A 14448-nucleotide genomic window follows, 5' to 3' on the forward strand; every position below is an offset into this window, starting at 1 on the left:
ACCTGTTCTTTCTTGTCTTTATAGGTGTTGCTGAAGACTGGATTCAGGATGGTAAGCCTTTTTCCTTAGGCCCAGGACCGGATGCAGAAGACACGATGAGCGTTCTGCTGCAGAGGTTGCAGAATAACGCAAAGCAAGATTCATCCACCGGGTGTGGTTTAAATAGCCTCCTGTAGTGCTTAGATGTCTCCTTCCACAGCCACGCCTAAGTAAGAAAAGAGTTCCTGGTAAGAAAAGAGTTCCTGCCTTCCAGAAGAGTTCCAGTGTTCTGAATCTAGGGAGCGGCTCCAGCCCCACCCAACAGGAAAAGTAGTTCCAAACAGAAGAGGATCAGAGGCTCAACTGGCAGGCAAGTAAGCAGCATGGTCTGCTGAAGGTAAGTCCACCCAAGCATTATGAGCCCGGCGCTTCCAGCGCTGGGACTGGGCATATTTATGAGCCTGGTGCCACTGGCGCCAGGACTGGGTCCAAAAGGTCCCAATTGGGACTGGTTGGCACTCGGAACCTGGGTTATGGATCTGCTTCCAAGGGAGTTGGGAAAACCCTGACCTTTTGGAAGCAGAGATCATGACAGTTGGCTTGTAGATTGTTATTTTTTTTTGTAGGAATTCGGCTCCTTGTCCGCTGATTGCCCTGTGCGTTATGCACATTGTTTTGAAGATGATACGCTGTTTTACTGGGAGCCAGTGTAGTCTTTTTAGGGCCGGGGTGATGTGGTCTCTTCTGGATAGTTTGAGGAGTAGTCTGGCTGCAGTGTTTTGGATCCATTGTAGCTTCTTCAGTAGGTATTCCGGTATACCGAGGTAGAGGTTGTTTGCATAGTCGATACTTGACATGATGAGGCCGAGATACGCTGTTTTACTGGGAGCCAGTGTAGTGTTTTTAGGGCCGGGGTGATGTGGTCTCTTCTGGATAGTTTGAGGAGTAGTCTGGCTGCAGTGTTTTGGATCCGTTGTAGCTTCTTCAGTAGGTATTCCGGTATACCGAGGTAGAGGTTGTTTGCATAGTTGATACTTGACATGATGAGGCCGAGGATGGTGAGTGTTTTGTGTGTGAAGGAGAGGAAAGGTAGTATTTTTCTTGCCGTGTGGAGGAGGAAGAAGCATTTCTTGACTGTTGCGTTTATTTGCGGTTCTAAGGTTAGGGTGTTGTCCATCAGGACTCCCAGATTTTTTACTACCTTAGATGGTGATGGTATAGATCCCATTTCTGTTGGCCATGGGATGGCGGTTTCCTTCTCTTGGTCTTTGGATATGATCATGATTTCTGTTTTTCCTGGGTTGATTTTCAGGTTGTTGGCATTCATCCAGTTGAAGACTTCTTTTAGACAGTCGGTTAGGTTTGAATGATCGGCTTGGGTGTCTTCGATCTTGTAGATGATTTGAGTGTCGTCTGCATAGTTGTAGCATTTGATGTTGCGTTTCTTGAAGATTCTGATTACAGGGGTTTGGTAGATGTTGAAGTACAATGGAGATAGTGAGGATCCTTGTGGTACTCCACAGTCGTTGACTCGTGGGGTGGATTTGAAGGGTTTGATCCAGACGGTTTCAGTTCTGTCTGCTAGGAATGATTTAGTGCAGCGTAGCGCTGTGTCTGTTATGCCTATGTCTTCTAGTCTTTTGGTTAGGGTGTCATGGCTAACTGTGTCGAAGGCTGCTGAGAGGTCGAGCAGGATAAGGGCAGATGTTGTGTTAGAGTCTGCATTTGTTTTTAGGTCATCCCAGATGGATAGTAGTGCTGTTTCTGTACCTCTTGTGGGTCTGAAGCCGACTTGAGCTTGGTCTAGCAGGTGGTGTTCTTCAACGTATTCTTGGGTTAGTTTGTATACGTAGGTTTCGAGGAGTTTGGCTGGGTAGGGGATGTTGGAGATTGGTCTGTAGTTGGAGGTTATCTACGTCCCCGCTTGTGTTTTTCAGAAGTGGTTTGATGTAAGCCGATTTGAAGATCCTTGGTACTGTCCCTGTTGCCAGTGATAGATTTAGAAGGTTTCTGAAGTATTCTGCTGGTGTTCCTTGTCCGAGGATTGATTTGTAGATGTCCGGGGGGCAGGGATCCATCGGTGAGCCCGCTTTCTTGCTGTGTTTTATTAGCATTGCGAATGCCTCTGCTGATATTTGAGGGTAGTTATTGAGTTTGTGCTGCGGTTCTGATTTGGGTTCGTTTGGTTGTAAATCGCTGCTGGTTGGTCTCTGTTGGATGGTTTGTCGGATGTCATTGATCTTCTTTTTGAAGTGGTCTGCAAGGTTGTTGCATAGTTTCTCCGAGGGGGTTGGGGTGTTGTCACAGCCTGGTGGGTTTCTCATTTCTTTAATGATACGGAACATTTCTTTTTGTGTGTTGGTGGCATTTGTGATTCTGTCATCATAATGCTTTCTCTTTGCCTTTTGAATTTCCTTCTTGTATGCGCGAATGTGCTTCTGGAACATTGTTTTTTTGTCTGGATTGTAATCTTTCCTCCATTCAGTTTCCATCTTTTTGTTTTCCTTTTTCATGGTGCTTAGTAGTGGGGTAAACCATTTTGCCATTGCTCTTTTTTTTGATGGTGTGAATGGTTTTTCTGGGGCCATCTTGTCGATTGCATCTGCAATCCATTTGTGTAGTATCTCCGCTTTCCCGTCTAGGTCAGCTAGGTCTAGTTCTGTTGTTGAGGGCTTGGTTAACTCCAGTTGCTCGAATAGGTTGCCTTTTTTGACGTCTTTCCAGTTTCTTTTTGTGGTGGCTGTGAGTTTGGGAGGTTGGATGTAGACTTGAGTAGGCAGAGTGATTACGAATGGGATGATGAGATGGTCACTCCACAGTATTTGTATCGGCGGTGCCATGGTGATGAGTTTTTCCTCTGCGAATATTGCGTCCAAGGTGTGTCCTGCCGAGTGAGTTGCCCCTTTTACTAGTTGTCGTAGTTTCATGGTGGCGAGTTGTTCAATCAGTGAGTTTTGGGAGTTGGCATGACTGTCTTCGAACCAGATGTTGAAATCCCCCAGTATGATTAGGTGTTCGTGGTTGATGGCTATGTTGGTTATGGCTTCTATGAAGTTGTCGACGAAGGATGCATCATAAGTTGGGGGTCTGTACACCAGGATGAATGTTATGTTGGTTTTTGGGCTAGTTGTTAGGTGTATGACCATGGACTCGCAGTTGGGGATGTTGAGTGGTTCGTCTGTTCTTATTGTTAGCTGCTCTTTAAATGCTATTGCGATGCCTCCTCCTTTTCTGTTTTTCCTGTTTATTTGAAGGCATTTAAAGTTTGCTGGGAGGCAGCTTTGGAGTGTGATTTTGTAGTTGTCGTCTAGCCAAGTTTCTGTGATGAAGAGGATGTCGATGCCGTTGTCGTCGAGTAGGTCGAAGATCTCTGTAGAGTGTTTTGACATGGATCTTGCATTTATTAGATTGCAGTGGAGTTTAGAGGTGTAGCTTGGTTTGCCTTTTTTTGTTAGGGTCGTTTTCTGATCTTGTTCAGGCATGTTCTGTTGTTACGTTTCTTAGTTGGAGTTTCGGGGTGTTTGTTCTTTCTTCTCTTCTTTCCCTCTGGGTGAGTGACAGCTAGGCTGGAATGAATGGGAGAGAACTGGATAAAAGGCGAGTCTCTTGGCTTGGAAGGCAGAGTCGACCACTGGAACGAAAGAACCGAGGACAGCTGCTGCAACTCCTGGACCGTTGGTTTGCCCGGTGAAGCCCTGCTGCAGGTCCGAATCGCTAAGTTCATTTCGACAGAGAAGCCCTGCAAGGACGACTTCTCCCTTTGAGTTGGTGGGACCTAAGCCACCTGGATACCATTCTCGGGAGCTGGTTGTATTAAAGTGCTGCAGGAAACCGAATAACCAGGGAGAGGGACACCAGCTTGTGTGCTTGACTACAGCTACCGGAATTGAAGATTTGCCAGTTGCCAGCTTTTTGACTAGTCCCAGTGCAGGAGTCCCCCTGACGTCCTCCCTCTTGTCCCCACAACTGAGGCCCAGGAACAGCGAGATCTGCAGGAACTGCCAGGAACAGAAGTTTTCAGCTGCATCTTTTTCTTCATTTGTAAGGTACTATGAAATAAGACAGAGTACTTGCCTCTCGCAGTGAAAGTGCTTGAAACTTTCCCAACCCACAGGCCTAATCAGCTTGTGACCCAACATAGGATTCTTCTTGCTACAAACTATTCCTAAGAACTGTTCCAGAGACTTTTCAGTTCATCTACAAGAACTGCTTTATCCTATCCAAGACTTTAGCCCATTGACTTTGGCCTAGCCTATTGAATTGCATTGACTCTTCTGGTGAACTAAAATATCTGCGCTGCCTAAGATATAACTATTCTTTCTATGTTCTGATAACCTATGCTTTTTTTCTCCTCCTTCAAAGTATTCTGAATGTCTCAGAAACTTAGAGTGTACTGTAGTATATTTGTGCGTGATTATATCGTCTCCTTATGAATGTTTTATAACTGACAAATTAATAAGTATTTAACAAAGACACCTTGAGTGTAAGTTTATTTGTACACTCGGGACTGTAGACCTCTGTGTAACATCAGTAGAGCTCACATTCCCTCTTGAGATAAGCCTGGCTGCTCAGCTCCGCTATCAAAAACTGTGTAGTACATACTTATACCAAAGGTTGGTTTTGCTTACACCTGTAGTCCTAGTTGTGTGTAGTGGTCCCACAGGGTACTGCATACAAGCTTTGCCCAACAATCTTCTTAGGAGACACCATTCAGATGGATCTGTAGAAGGAGTCCACCTCGGTTCTAATTGGACTCTGGATCAGCAGAGAGTGCAAAGCTCTGTTAACTTTGCCACTCTGATTTTAACCTACACCAGGCCCGATTCCTTGGAGGCTACATGATATAGACACTGGTGATAGTTTCCCTGTGAAGAGTGGGGCGGTACAGAATGTCAGATAATGTGAGGAATCCCATACAGCCAGAGGTCAATCAAATGCATGGCCTTGAGTAATTGAACACTCCAGCAGTCCATGGCGTAGACCAGCTGTACTAGTGCCATAGGCAGGATCTAAAGAACTTAGATTGTGTGTGGACTAAAGGGCCTTGAATGCAGTCACCAAGACTGATGCCCATCCATTACTAAAGACAGATGAGCTGGTGGACAGACCTTCAGCCAAGTTCCTTAGTACATTGGACTTCAGGCAATTGGCAAATAGTTCTGACAGACCATGCCAAGGAGAAAACTGCCTTTTTATTCATTTAGAGTAATGCCTGTTGGACTGAAAAATGAACCTGCCAGCTTCCACATATTGGTGAACCATGTTCTGAGTGGGCTAGAGAACTTCTGCATGGCATACTTGGATGACATTGCAGTGTTCAACCCTATTTGGGAGGAACATCTTTCCCATCTTGCGCAGTTGTTGCAGGCCAATCTGACCATTAAGACAAGCAAGGGCCAAGTTGGTGAGAGCAAAGTGGTCTACCTAAAACACGAGGTAGGAGGGGGAGAAATAAAGCCCTTACCCAGCAAAGTACATGCTGAAGCCAGAGACGACCACTGGAAGATCCATTTCGAAGAATAAAGAAAAAGTCAGCAGCTACGGCCAAAGCTTACTGAGTGACCGCTGCTGCTCGAGCCCGATGTGTGTGACAGGGAAGACCCAGACCGGACAAGTTCCTCCCTTGAACTGGTGGGCTGAACCAGTCTCGAGACCGGCTACAGTTTGAGCCACCACACGAAGTGCTGCAACCTTCAAGGCCTGTAAAACCGGAATACACTGGGACCTCTGGCACTGCTGCAGTGCATCGTCTCATCGAGCGCGGTTCCGGCTGCAAACTTGTGGGCATCTGTCTGGAACCCAAAGGGACGGTATCCTGATCGTAGAAGTCCCCTCAGAATAGTCGAGAATCGAGAGCAGGAAGAAAGTCTGCCGGGTGGCAACCATCGCTTCTACAAAGCTTGTGTCAAGCCTCCACAACTAAGTGCAGCGAAGATTGTCTGTTGGGCGTCCCTATGACCAAGTCAGACTGTCTGCTCCCACCAAAGGTTCTTCCGCCAGACGCCAAGGCCAGAGAGGCAAACCACAGCTGCTGTCGTCTTCCCGCGGGGACCTGCCAGTGACATCACCGTTCTTCATCCTAGAAGGTACTGACTCCTGGGTCCTTACCTGGGCAGTTGTGTTGCTGTTCGTTCCTCCCGAGCTTGTAGAGTCAGGTTGGGTTGTAGACCCCAACGATGTTCTCCCAGGCCTTAACACATCCGTCTTTTAGACTGAAATCGTTCAGGTGGCTTGCTTAGTTCACTGGAAGACTTCGAATCAAAATTAATTACTTTCTACAAAAAGCATCCTCTGTGCATTTGACACTGACAGTGTCTGCCTTCCTTTGTTCTGCCGCCCAAGGGTGTGTGGTTTCCCAGTTCCCCCATCTGACTTTTGAAACACTCATTCCCCTAAAGACAAGGCTTTGCTAGAGTTTTTAACCTACCAGGATCGCTAGTTCAGTAAATGTTGGTTAATATACGATTTGCAAACCTGAAACTACTCTTGTACTGTTTGAAAGGAGTATTGCTATAGCAAATATCTAGTGTAAACATCTGTGTGAACTGTTTGTACTTCCCTGAATTGTTCTGAATTTTAACATTGCCTAGTAAATAGAATAAATAAGCTTATTTTTATATAACTAGAGTGTGTAAGTGTTTCCTTGTGCGGTGAAAGGCCTTTGTTCTCAACGAAAGTCCGTCTCCCTGCTAGACCAAGACTAGCTGCTCATCCAATGCTACCAAACCTTTTGGGCAATCTACATTCATATTTCTATGGAAAATAATGTCTATATTTAAAAAAATGTATCATTATTTGAATCACTGAGGATTCACGTTCTGACGACAGGGAATATTCAAGCATCTGAATCTATGAAAGATCCAATGCTGGAGAATTTGCAGTTTCATGCCTCTGTAGCCCTCTTCTTCGTCTCAAAACTTTGGGGATGGTGGGACTTTGAGTCCACAATGTAAAAATCAGCTTTTCCTGCTTTTACTATTTTACAAGAGGCTATTAGAAGAGTGGGGTCTCAGGGAAAGTTATAACGGGGGTTTCCCATTCCTCCTGACCTGCTCCCCCCCCCCCTCATGCGATCCTTCCGCAGAACACCACGGCTAGGATCAGAACGGATCTGCCTTTCCCTGGCAACATGAAGTTTCCCAGGTCAGGTTTTCTGGGGGAAACATCTCCGATTCAACACAGAGGATTATTAGAAACCTGATTTGTGACTGTACGAATGTGATTAAAACAGAAATCCTTTGCATTTGACAATTTTAACAGTAATCAAAAACGGAGCGCAATAGGTCTTTTGTTTTACAATTCAGAAGTTATCAATTTTATGGACACTAAAGATCTTAATTAAAACTTGAAAACCATTGAATGTGATTGGCTGTAGTTTATTTTGCAAACTAACCTTCATAGTTCAGTTTTTTCATCTCCACTTCCAGTTTCTCCTTGACCTTCTTCACAGCTTCAAATGTATCATTATCTTTCTTATAACCACTATCCATTTTCTTTACTTCAGCTTGTTTAGTCTTTAATTCCTGCTGAGCATGTTTCAACTTCATTTGAGCCTACGAAAGGTAAGGCACAACAAATTACATTGCAAGACACCATTGTTTACTTACCAAGCAAAACTATCCAATACTCTGCTCACAGAAATAAACTTGTTATTGTCATCAGCTTTCACTCAAGTAGGGATCGACAGCACTATTAACCCCACTGTATATTACTTGTTGAAATAATACCTGTTTAGCTTCGGTTTCTGCTTTACTCATGTCATTCTTGCAGGTCATCATCTGTCCAGCAAGCGTGGCTTCCTCTCCATCTTCATTAGTAGAGAGGCCCGCAGAGACAGCATTGAAATGCTGCTGTGCTGCAATCAGGGCATCAGCATCTTTTTGACCAGCTTCTTGAATTGAGCTCAAGCCATCGGTTATTTTCTTTACTTCTTTCTCCTTGGCCACCAACGTCTTGGAATCCTTTGGAAGAAAATTTGAATAATCATTATTTGAACTTTGCTGCACTTCGCAATCAACCACAATCATGTATAAAGAAAAAGCATCCCTAATCAAACTGGATCACCCAAAACGAGGGATCAGTTTCTTCTTACCCAAATACATATTTGTCTAGGCTGCATCAACTACTCGTTAGCACATGGAGTCACTTACTCATAGGTAAAATAGCACATTTATATAAGGCTTTGATTAATTCTGGGCCGTCCCTTGTTGAATTAAGAAGAGTTCCCAAAATAAGGGAACGCGCGTCCCCCTGCACACTAGGACATGCCGAAGAAAATCTGCCAAACCTTCAATTACTTTCTTATGTACATCAATTTCGAAAAGCTTCAGTTTGTGTTTCATGTAATACCAAAAAGTAGTTTATCAAATTTGAATTAAAATTAAATCACAACTGTAAACAGTGATCATTCCATCCAACATATTTATTTGTATAACTGAACACGTTTCGAAAAAAGTCTTCTTCAGGGGCAATTTTTCAAAGCTTTCTAGAAAGTAATCAAATAGACATTTGTCAGCATTATATAGAGCATATAAAACAAAATTCTCTTAATTCAAACTCATTAGGACACAATTGTCTGAATATCTGAATTCTGCAAAGCAATCATGTAAACAATTCATCTAAATAAGAGCGATCATTGTCCAGCGTGAAACAATTTCAAGCGTGATCCCTCCTAACTCAAAATCAGAAACAGTACTTATTACAACATGGTAATTACCTGTCAATCTTCCAGGAGAACTAACATGATCTCTACTTGTTCAAAATCAAAAAGAACAATAGTTACAGGTAAGTAACTTGTTCCTTCTCCAGAATGGAGTCTGGCATGGATTCACATGCTCATGAATAAAGAATACATAGCAGTACAACAATACACAACAAGGGGAGTCGCCAAGGCTCAAGAGAAGCAATACTCTTACCTCTGGAACAGACTCGCCTCAAGCGAACAAGCTGCGTAGCACTGCCTGGCCGACCCTGGACTCCTTTCTGGAATCCCTGTCGACGCAGCAGAACCTTGTGAAGGTGTGCATAGACCTCCATGTAGCAGCCCTGCAGATGTCCAGCAGGGGCAAAGCAGACAGGAAGGCCATTGTAGCGGTGATCGCTCTGGTGGAATGGACTCTCGGTCGGCCGGGAAGTGGTCGGTTTGCCAACCGATGACAGTGTGTGATACAGCCGGAGAGCCACCTAGAGATAGAAGCCTTGGACAAGGCCTTCCCATGGTTCAAAAGACCAAAGTTGACAAACAGTTGAGATGCGTCCGAAAACTAGAACTTCAGAGCATGAGCAACGTCCAGCGAGTGCAAGATCCTTTCAGCCAGCGACAAAGGCTTCGTAAAAAACACAGGTAACAACAAAGGCTCGTTGAGGTGGAATTGTTATATACGTCTGTTCGCAGGATAGGGCCTGGATCTCACCCACCATCCTGGCAACAGTGATGGCCACAAGGAAAGACATTTTCTACGAGAGGAACGAGAGGGGCCTGATGCATAGGCACGAAGGCCCCCCCCCCCCGTGAGCCTTGTCAGCACCACGTTGAGTTCCCACGCCGGGCAGGAGCCTTCACCGGCGGGAAAGATTAAAACAGTCCATTGAGGAACTACTTCACGAGATGGTGGGACCAAAGAGAGGATCTTCCTGGAGACCTGGTGTAGCGGCAGCTACCCGCCAGATGCACCTTGATCAAGGCAGGCGCCAGACCCGCCTTGGCCAAGGAGAACAAGTATGGAAGAATCTGGGGGGCCGTGACCCTCAGGAGGGGTGATCTTCTGCGACCGGCACCACGTAGCGAAACGCTTCCACTTGTGTCAGTAGCATTTAAGAATTGATGATGCTCTGACCTTGGCAAGAACCTTCCTGCAGTCCGCCGGCAACTTCTATCCTCCAAACTCTAGGGCTGAAGGAACCAAGCCCTCAGGTTCAGTGATCCAGGATTGGGATGTAGAATTGCGTCTCCTTCTCTGGTGAGGAGATCCGCGACCACTGGCAGCTTGACCGGAGGTGATGCAGACAGGCTGAGAAGATCTGGGTAGCAAATCTGCCTCAGCCAAGTCGGGGCGATGAGTATCAACCTACATTAGCACCGTTTGAGATGACTCGCAGCAGGAGAGGCAATAGAGGGAACGCATAAAGGTACAGGCATTTCCACAGGAAGGAGAATGCGTCACCCATGCTCCTCAGCTGATGGAACCTGCTGGCAAATCTGTGACATTTGGATTTCACCGCTGTCACAAACAGATCGATGTGGGGCCTGCCCCACTTGATGAAGATGCGGTCCACCTGGTCCTGCCGAAGTTCCCACTCGTGGCAGGAGCGCAACTCCCTGCTAATGGAGTCCGCAATGGTGTTCTTGACCCCGGCCAGGTGAAAGGGGATGAGGAAAATCTCTTGTCCGACGGCCCAGTGCCACAAGCTCTGCGCCTCTCTGGAGAGCACCGGGGATCAAGTGCCCCCCTGCTTCATGATGTAGGTGGTGTTGTCCATGAAGATACTCCCCACCTTGCCCTTCTGGGCAGAAGAAATGACTTGAGGGCCCAGAACACTGCCTGCAGCTCAATGAATGATATTGATGTGGAGATCCTTCTCCTCCAGCAGCCACAGGCCTCTGGCGTGCAGACGTCCGGTGTGGGCTCCCCAGCCCTCCAGGGAAGCATCTGTGGTGACAGTCTCCTGGTATAGGGGGTTTTGAAACAGAGTGCCCCCGGCGATGTTGGAGCATATGCCCAACCTTCTAATCGCCCAACCGAACTCCTCATCGAGAGGGATCTTGTCTGTGAAGTTTCCAGACACTTGTATCAAGCAGGGGTGGGGCGTTCAGGAACTCCTGCAGAGGACGCATCCGCAGCCTGCAGAGCCGGATAAGGTGGATGCAAGATGACATATCGAGCAGTGACTTGATGGTGGTTCGCACTGTGGCGGTCATCGATGACAACAGTTGTTGCACTTTCCCCAGCACGGCCGCAATCCTCTCCTCCAAAGGCGACGCTAGGCAAAAGACATTGTTGAACCAGGCCCCTAGGAACAAGGTGTTCTGAGCTGGTGTCAAGCAGGACTGGATAATTGATGGAGAACCCAAGATCCGTCAGCTGGTCGGTCCTCTCTGTGTGTTGGACGGCTATCTCTCTGACCCAGCCCATATGAGCCAGTCTAGGTATGGATATGGGTACACGTGTATACCTCATAGACCTAGAGGGGCAGCCACTGGTGCCAGGCACTTCGTGAACACCCTGGGCGCCGACTTTATGCCGAAAGGGAGGGCTTTGAATTGGTAGCATCTTCCCTGCACTATGAATCGCAGGAACTTTCGAGGTTTCCTCCAGTTGGCCGAGCACATGTTGCAATGTGACCATCCAGAATACTTGTTGAGTCACCTCAGGTCTAGAATGGGCCTTGAGCCCCCGGTCTTCTGGACTAAGAAGTATCTGGAGTAGATTCCGGAGCCACCTTGGAACTAGCTCCATCGCCCACGTCCTTAGCATGGCCCGTACCTCCTGCAGGAGCTGAGGGATGTGCTGCTCCTGCCTGGCCACCGAAGGGATCCACCGATTTTCCCACTCACTGATGAATCCAGTCAGCCGACATCCCACCGGGGTGCATGGGTCGGGGCCCACCAACTTGGCGGGTTCAGTCCTGCTTTGGCACCTGCGTACCGCCTTGGGGGCGATGACGGCGCGGACCACCTCCACCGAAAGCCTTGGAAAGGCCTCTGTAGGCCTCCTGGGTCATGGTATGGGTTGATGGTATGACAGAGCCTCCACCAAAACCTTTCATCGATCTACCCAACTGTCCTCCGGAGGAGCAAAAGGAAGAGTGGTGCTGGGGCACGAGCCATCTCCGGATCTGTCTATTGTCTGCAAGGGCCTTGTCATCTCCATCGAAGGGCATAGTCCAGCACCCTCGTCTGGACCTCCTGGCGGAAACTGGTGGCCTTCAGCCAGCCTCAACAAAGGAGGCAGACGCCATTCCTCCATCTTGCGGAAACCGGTGTCGGCGATGTCCAGGGCCACCGTGATGGCATGGTTTGAAGCCACCGCCCCCTCCCGGAGGAGTGCGATCGCCTCACCCGCTTGTCATCAGGCAGGAGCCCCAGAATCGGGGCTTGTTTGAACCACAGTTCCCTGTCGTTACTTGCCAGGATCGCCAGTGCATTGGCCGCTTTGACAGTCAATGCTGCGTAATAGATGACCCATCTCCCCATGGCATCCAACTTCTTCACCCCTCCCTGTCTGGAGGGACTAAGGATGATGACGAGGGGTTAGACAATCTCTTCTTCGCAGCCGCCAACACACCGAATCCAGCAACGGTTGCGACTGCAGGCCCTTCGGTGCGGACTCCGTCACCCAGTAATTTTTCTCTAGCCTAGCCTGCTTGGCTGGGGCCGTGGCAGGATTCTTCAATAGGGCCAGGCCTTCCTCCTACACGCCGTCCAGGAGGGGCATTGCCATGATGGTCTGCCTCTTGGCCTCGAGCCTCTGGTATAGGAAGCCTTCCTTTTTGGTCTCCTCAGGTGTCAGATGGAAGAGCTTGGAAGCTCTGGCAACCATGGCAATCCGCCCGCCGTGACAATGTCATTGATGACGTCTATCATGTCCGACCCAGTGTCCGGATCACTCAGAGGGGAGGGCTCCTGGCACGGGTGTGTAGGTTGATGAGGGGGGGTTGGGTGGCGCTGCCGCTTTCGCCGGAGCCTGGTCCGGGGCCACCGCAGCCGGGGTATGCAGCATCCTTTTCTGGATTGTGTAGGGTCGAAAGGATGTCCAGAGATACATCTCTCTGCGGAGTCGGGCGGTAGGCCTACTAGGCCCCATGCCGTTGTCGCCCTCAGCATTTTCACTGTCCTGGATCGTGTCTGCTTACTCCTGGTCCTCCTCGCCCGAGGAAGAAACCACCATGTCTTGGGGTACGGCCTGGGATCACCTTGATCCCCTGTCCCCTTTTTTGCACCTTGAGGGAGTCAACAGCATCCTCTTTTCCTGCGTCTTCACCACCGCCCCAGCCGAGGCCTCCCAACTTGGGGGTAGGGACACCCTTGGCGCAGTCGGGGCTACCTACACAGGGTCAGCCCCTCTGGCCTTTGAGAGAGCGGCTGCTACCATCTCAATCGTCGACGATTTGTCCTATGCCGCCTGGGCCTTCTTTGGCAGGTTGGCCGCCTTTTTTTCCACCCTAGGCTTTGCCCGCAGCTTAGCCGGGTTGGGTGACTTCCTTTTGGAGGAGCTTGATCGACGGCTCGAGATGGAGGCAGATGGTGAGGTTGATCGTGCCTTGCGGTGCTTGGCCTTGTTTTGGGCCTCCACAGACATAGAAGCCAGTTCCTCGGACCGGCCGGTCCTGGGTGAGGCATGACCCTGCTTCTGGCACGGGTCAGAGGCCTTGACGATTAGCCACACCACCAGTCTACTGTGACAATGCTTCATTTTTCTCTTGGAGAACCCGATGCGGATCTTGCAATCCCCCTTCTTTGTGGTCCGGCACGGATTTGATGGTCTGTAAGCATGCTAGGTGTTGCGGTACCAATGTTGTATTCCTCCCACCTCTGTTGATGGGTAAACCAATCTGTTTTTTTTTATATTTGCACTGTCTCCATGCCATTTTATCTTGCCGTTTGTGGCATTGACATGCTTCATGTCCTTCATGGTACCCCTCTCACCACGGGTTTTGTGTTGTAATACATGTGCCTGTCTCAGTATGTGCCTAAATGATGTTGTGCACTGCATCTACCATTTTCATACTTTGCATTGTCCTGATGCGCATTGTCATTTGCTGAGTTTCCTGGAGTCAGTGCAGAGACTGCGCTCCTGGAGACTGCCCAAAGTTAGATTAGCTTTCACAGGCTTATCCTGAAGGAAACTGTCAGAATAGTACCCCCATCCAAAAGACCAGTAGGGTGCAGAGTACATTCTGGATGATCCACAAGTAATGTTCAAGTATTACTGGGCACAACATTTTGAAAGTAAAAATATCCACACTGTAGCGCCTAGAGATGCCTTCCAAGATAACTGTGCCATAGCCACTTCCCATTTTTCCTCTGCCAGGCCCTGCAGAGCAAGGTGTTGGCTAGTTCGTCTTTTTCGTTCTACAGTTCAACAAGTAGCTGCCAGCAACCGCACATACTTCCTTCGCTGTGGTTACAATACAAATCTTTGGTGCATAAATGTCACTGCTCCATCGTTTTGGTTGCTCTGTCACCTGCCTCATGTCCATTTGCCAATACAGTACATGCAGCTGCAGAGTTCGTGTCATCTGTGTCATTACATGTACAATACTGCATCTGTTCATTTTGTGTCATTTGTCTTAGAGGTGTCTGAAAGTAAGGCGCTGAATGGAAAGCGCAGCATTTTTGTACTGAATTTACCACAGCAGTTGTCATCTGGTTGTGCGATCTTGTGCATTGCAGCCAGTGGCCCCTGGGTGCTATCCAAGGGTCCATGTCTTAAGTAAGGTTTCAGTGTTTAAAGGCACATGTCATGGCCA

At 48.1% G+C, this 14448-nt stretch overlaps 1 protein-coding gene across 1 annotated transcript in view; it reads right to left on the reverse strand.

The window, feature by feature from the left end:
• Positions 1 to 14448, reverse strand: part of SMC2 (structural maintenance of chromosomes 2) — a 938385-nt gene that overhangs the window by 573184 nt on the left and 350753 nt on the right. The window contains exons 10-11 of the mRNA XM_069630781.1: positions 7707 to 7940; positions 7373 to 7532 (exon numbers count right to left, since the gene is read on the reverse strand). Of these exons, the coding sequence (XP_069486882.1) occupies positions 7373 to 7532; positions 7707 to 7940 (394 nt within the window). The remainder of the gene's footprint in view (positions 1 to 7372; positions 7533 to 7706; positions 7941 to 14448) is intronic.

The sequence above is a fragment of the Ambystoma mexicanum genome, chromosome 6q (genome assembly GCF_040938575.1).
Source record: "Ambystoma mexicanum isolate Mex_15411 chromosome 6q, UKY_AmexF1_1, whole genome shotgun sequence".
Lineage (NCBI taxonomy): Eukaryota > Metazoa > Chordata > Amphibia > Caudata > Ambystomatidae > Ambystoma > Ambystoma mexicanum.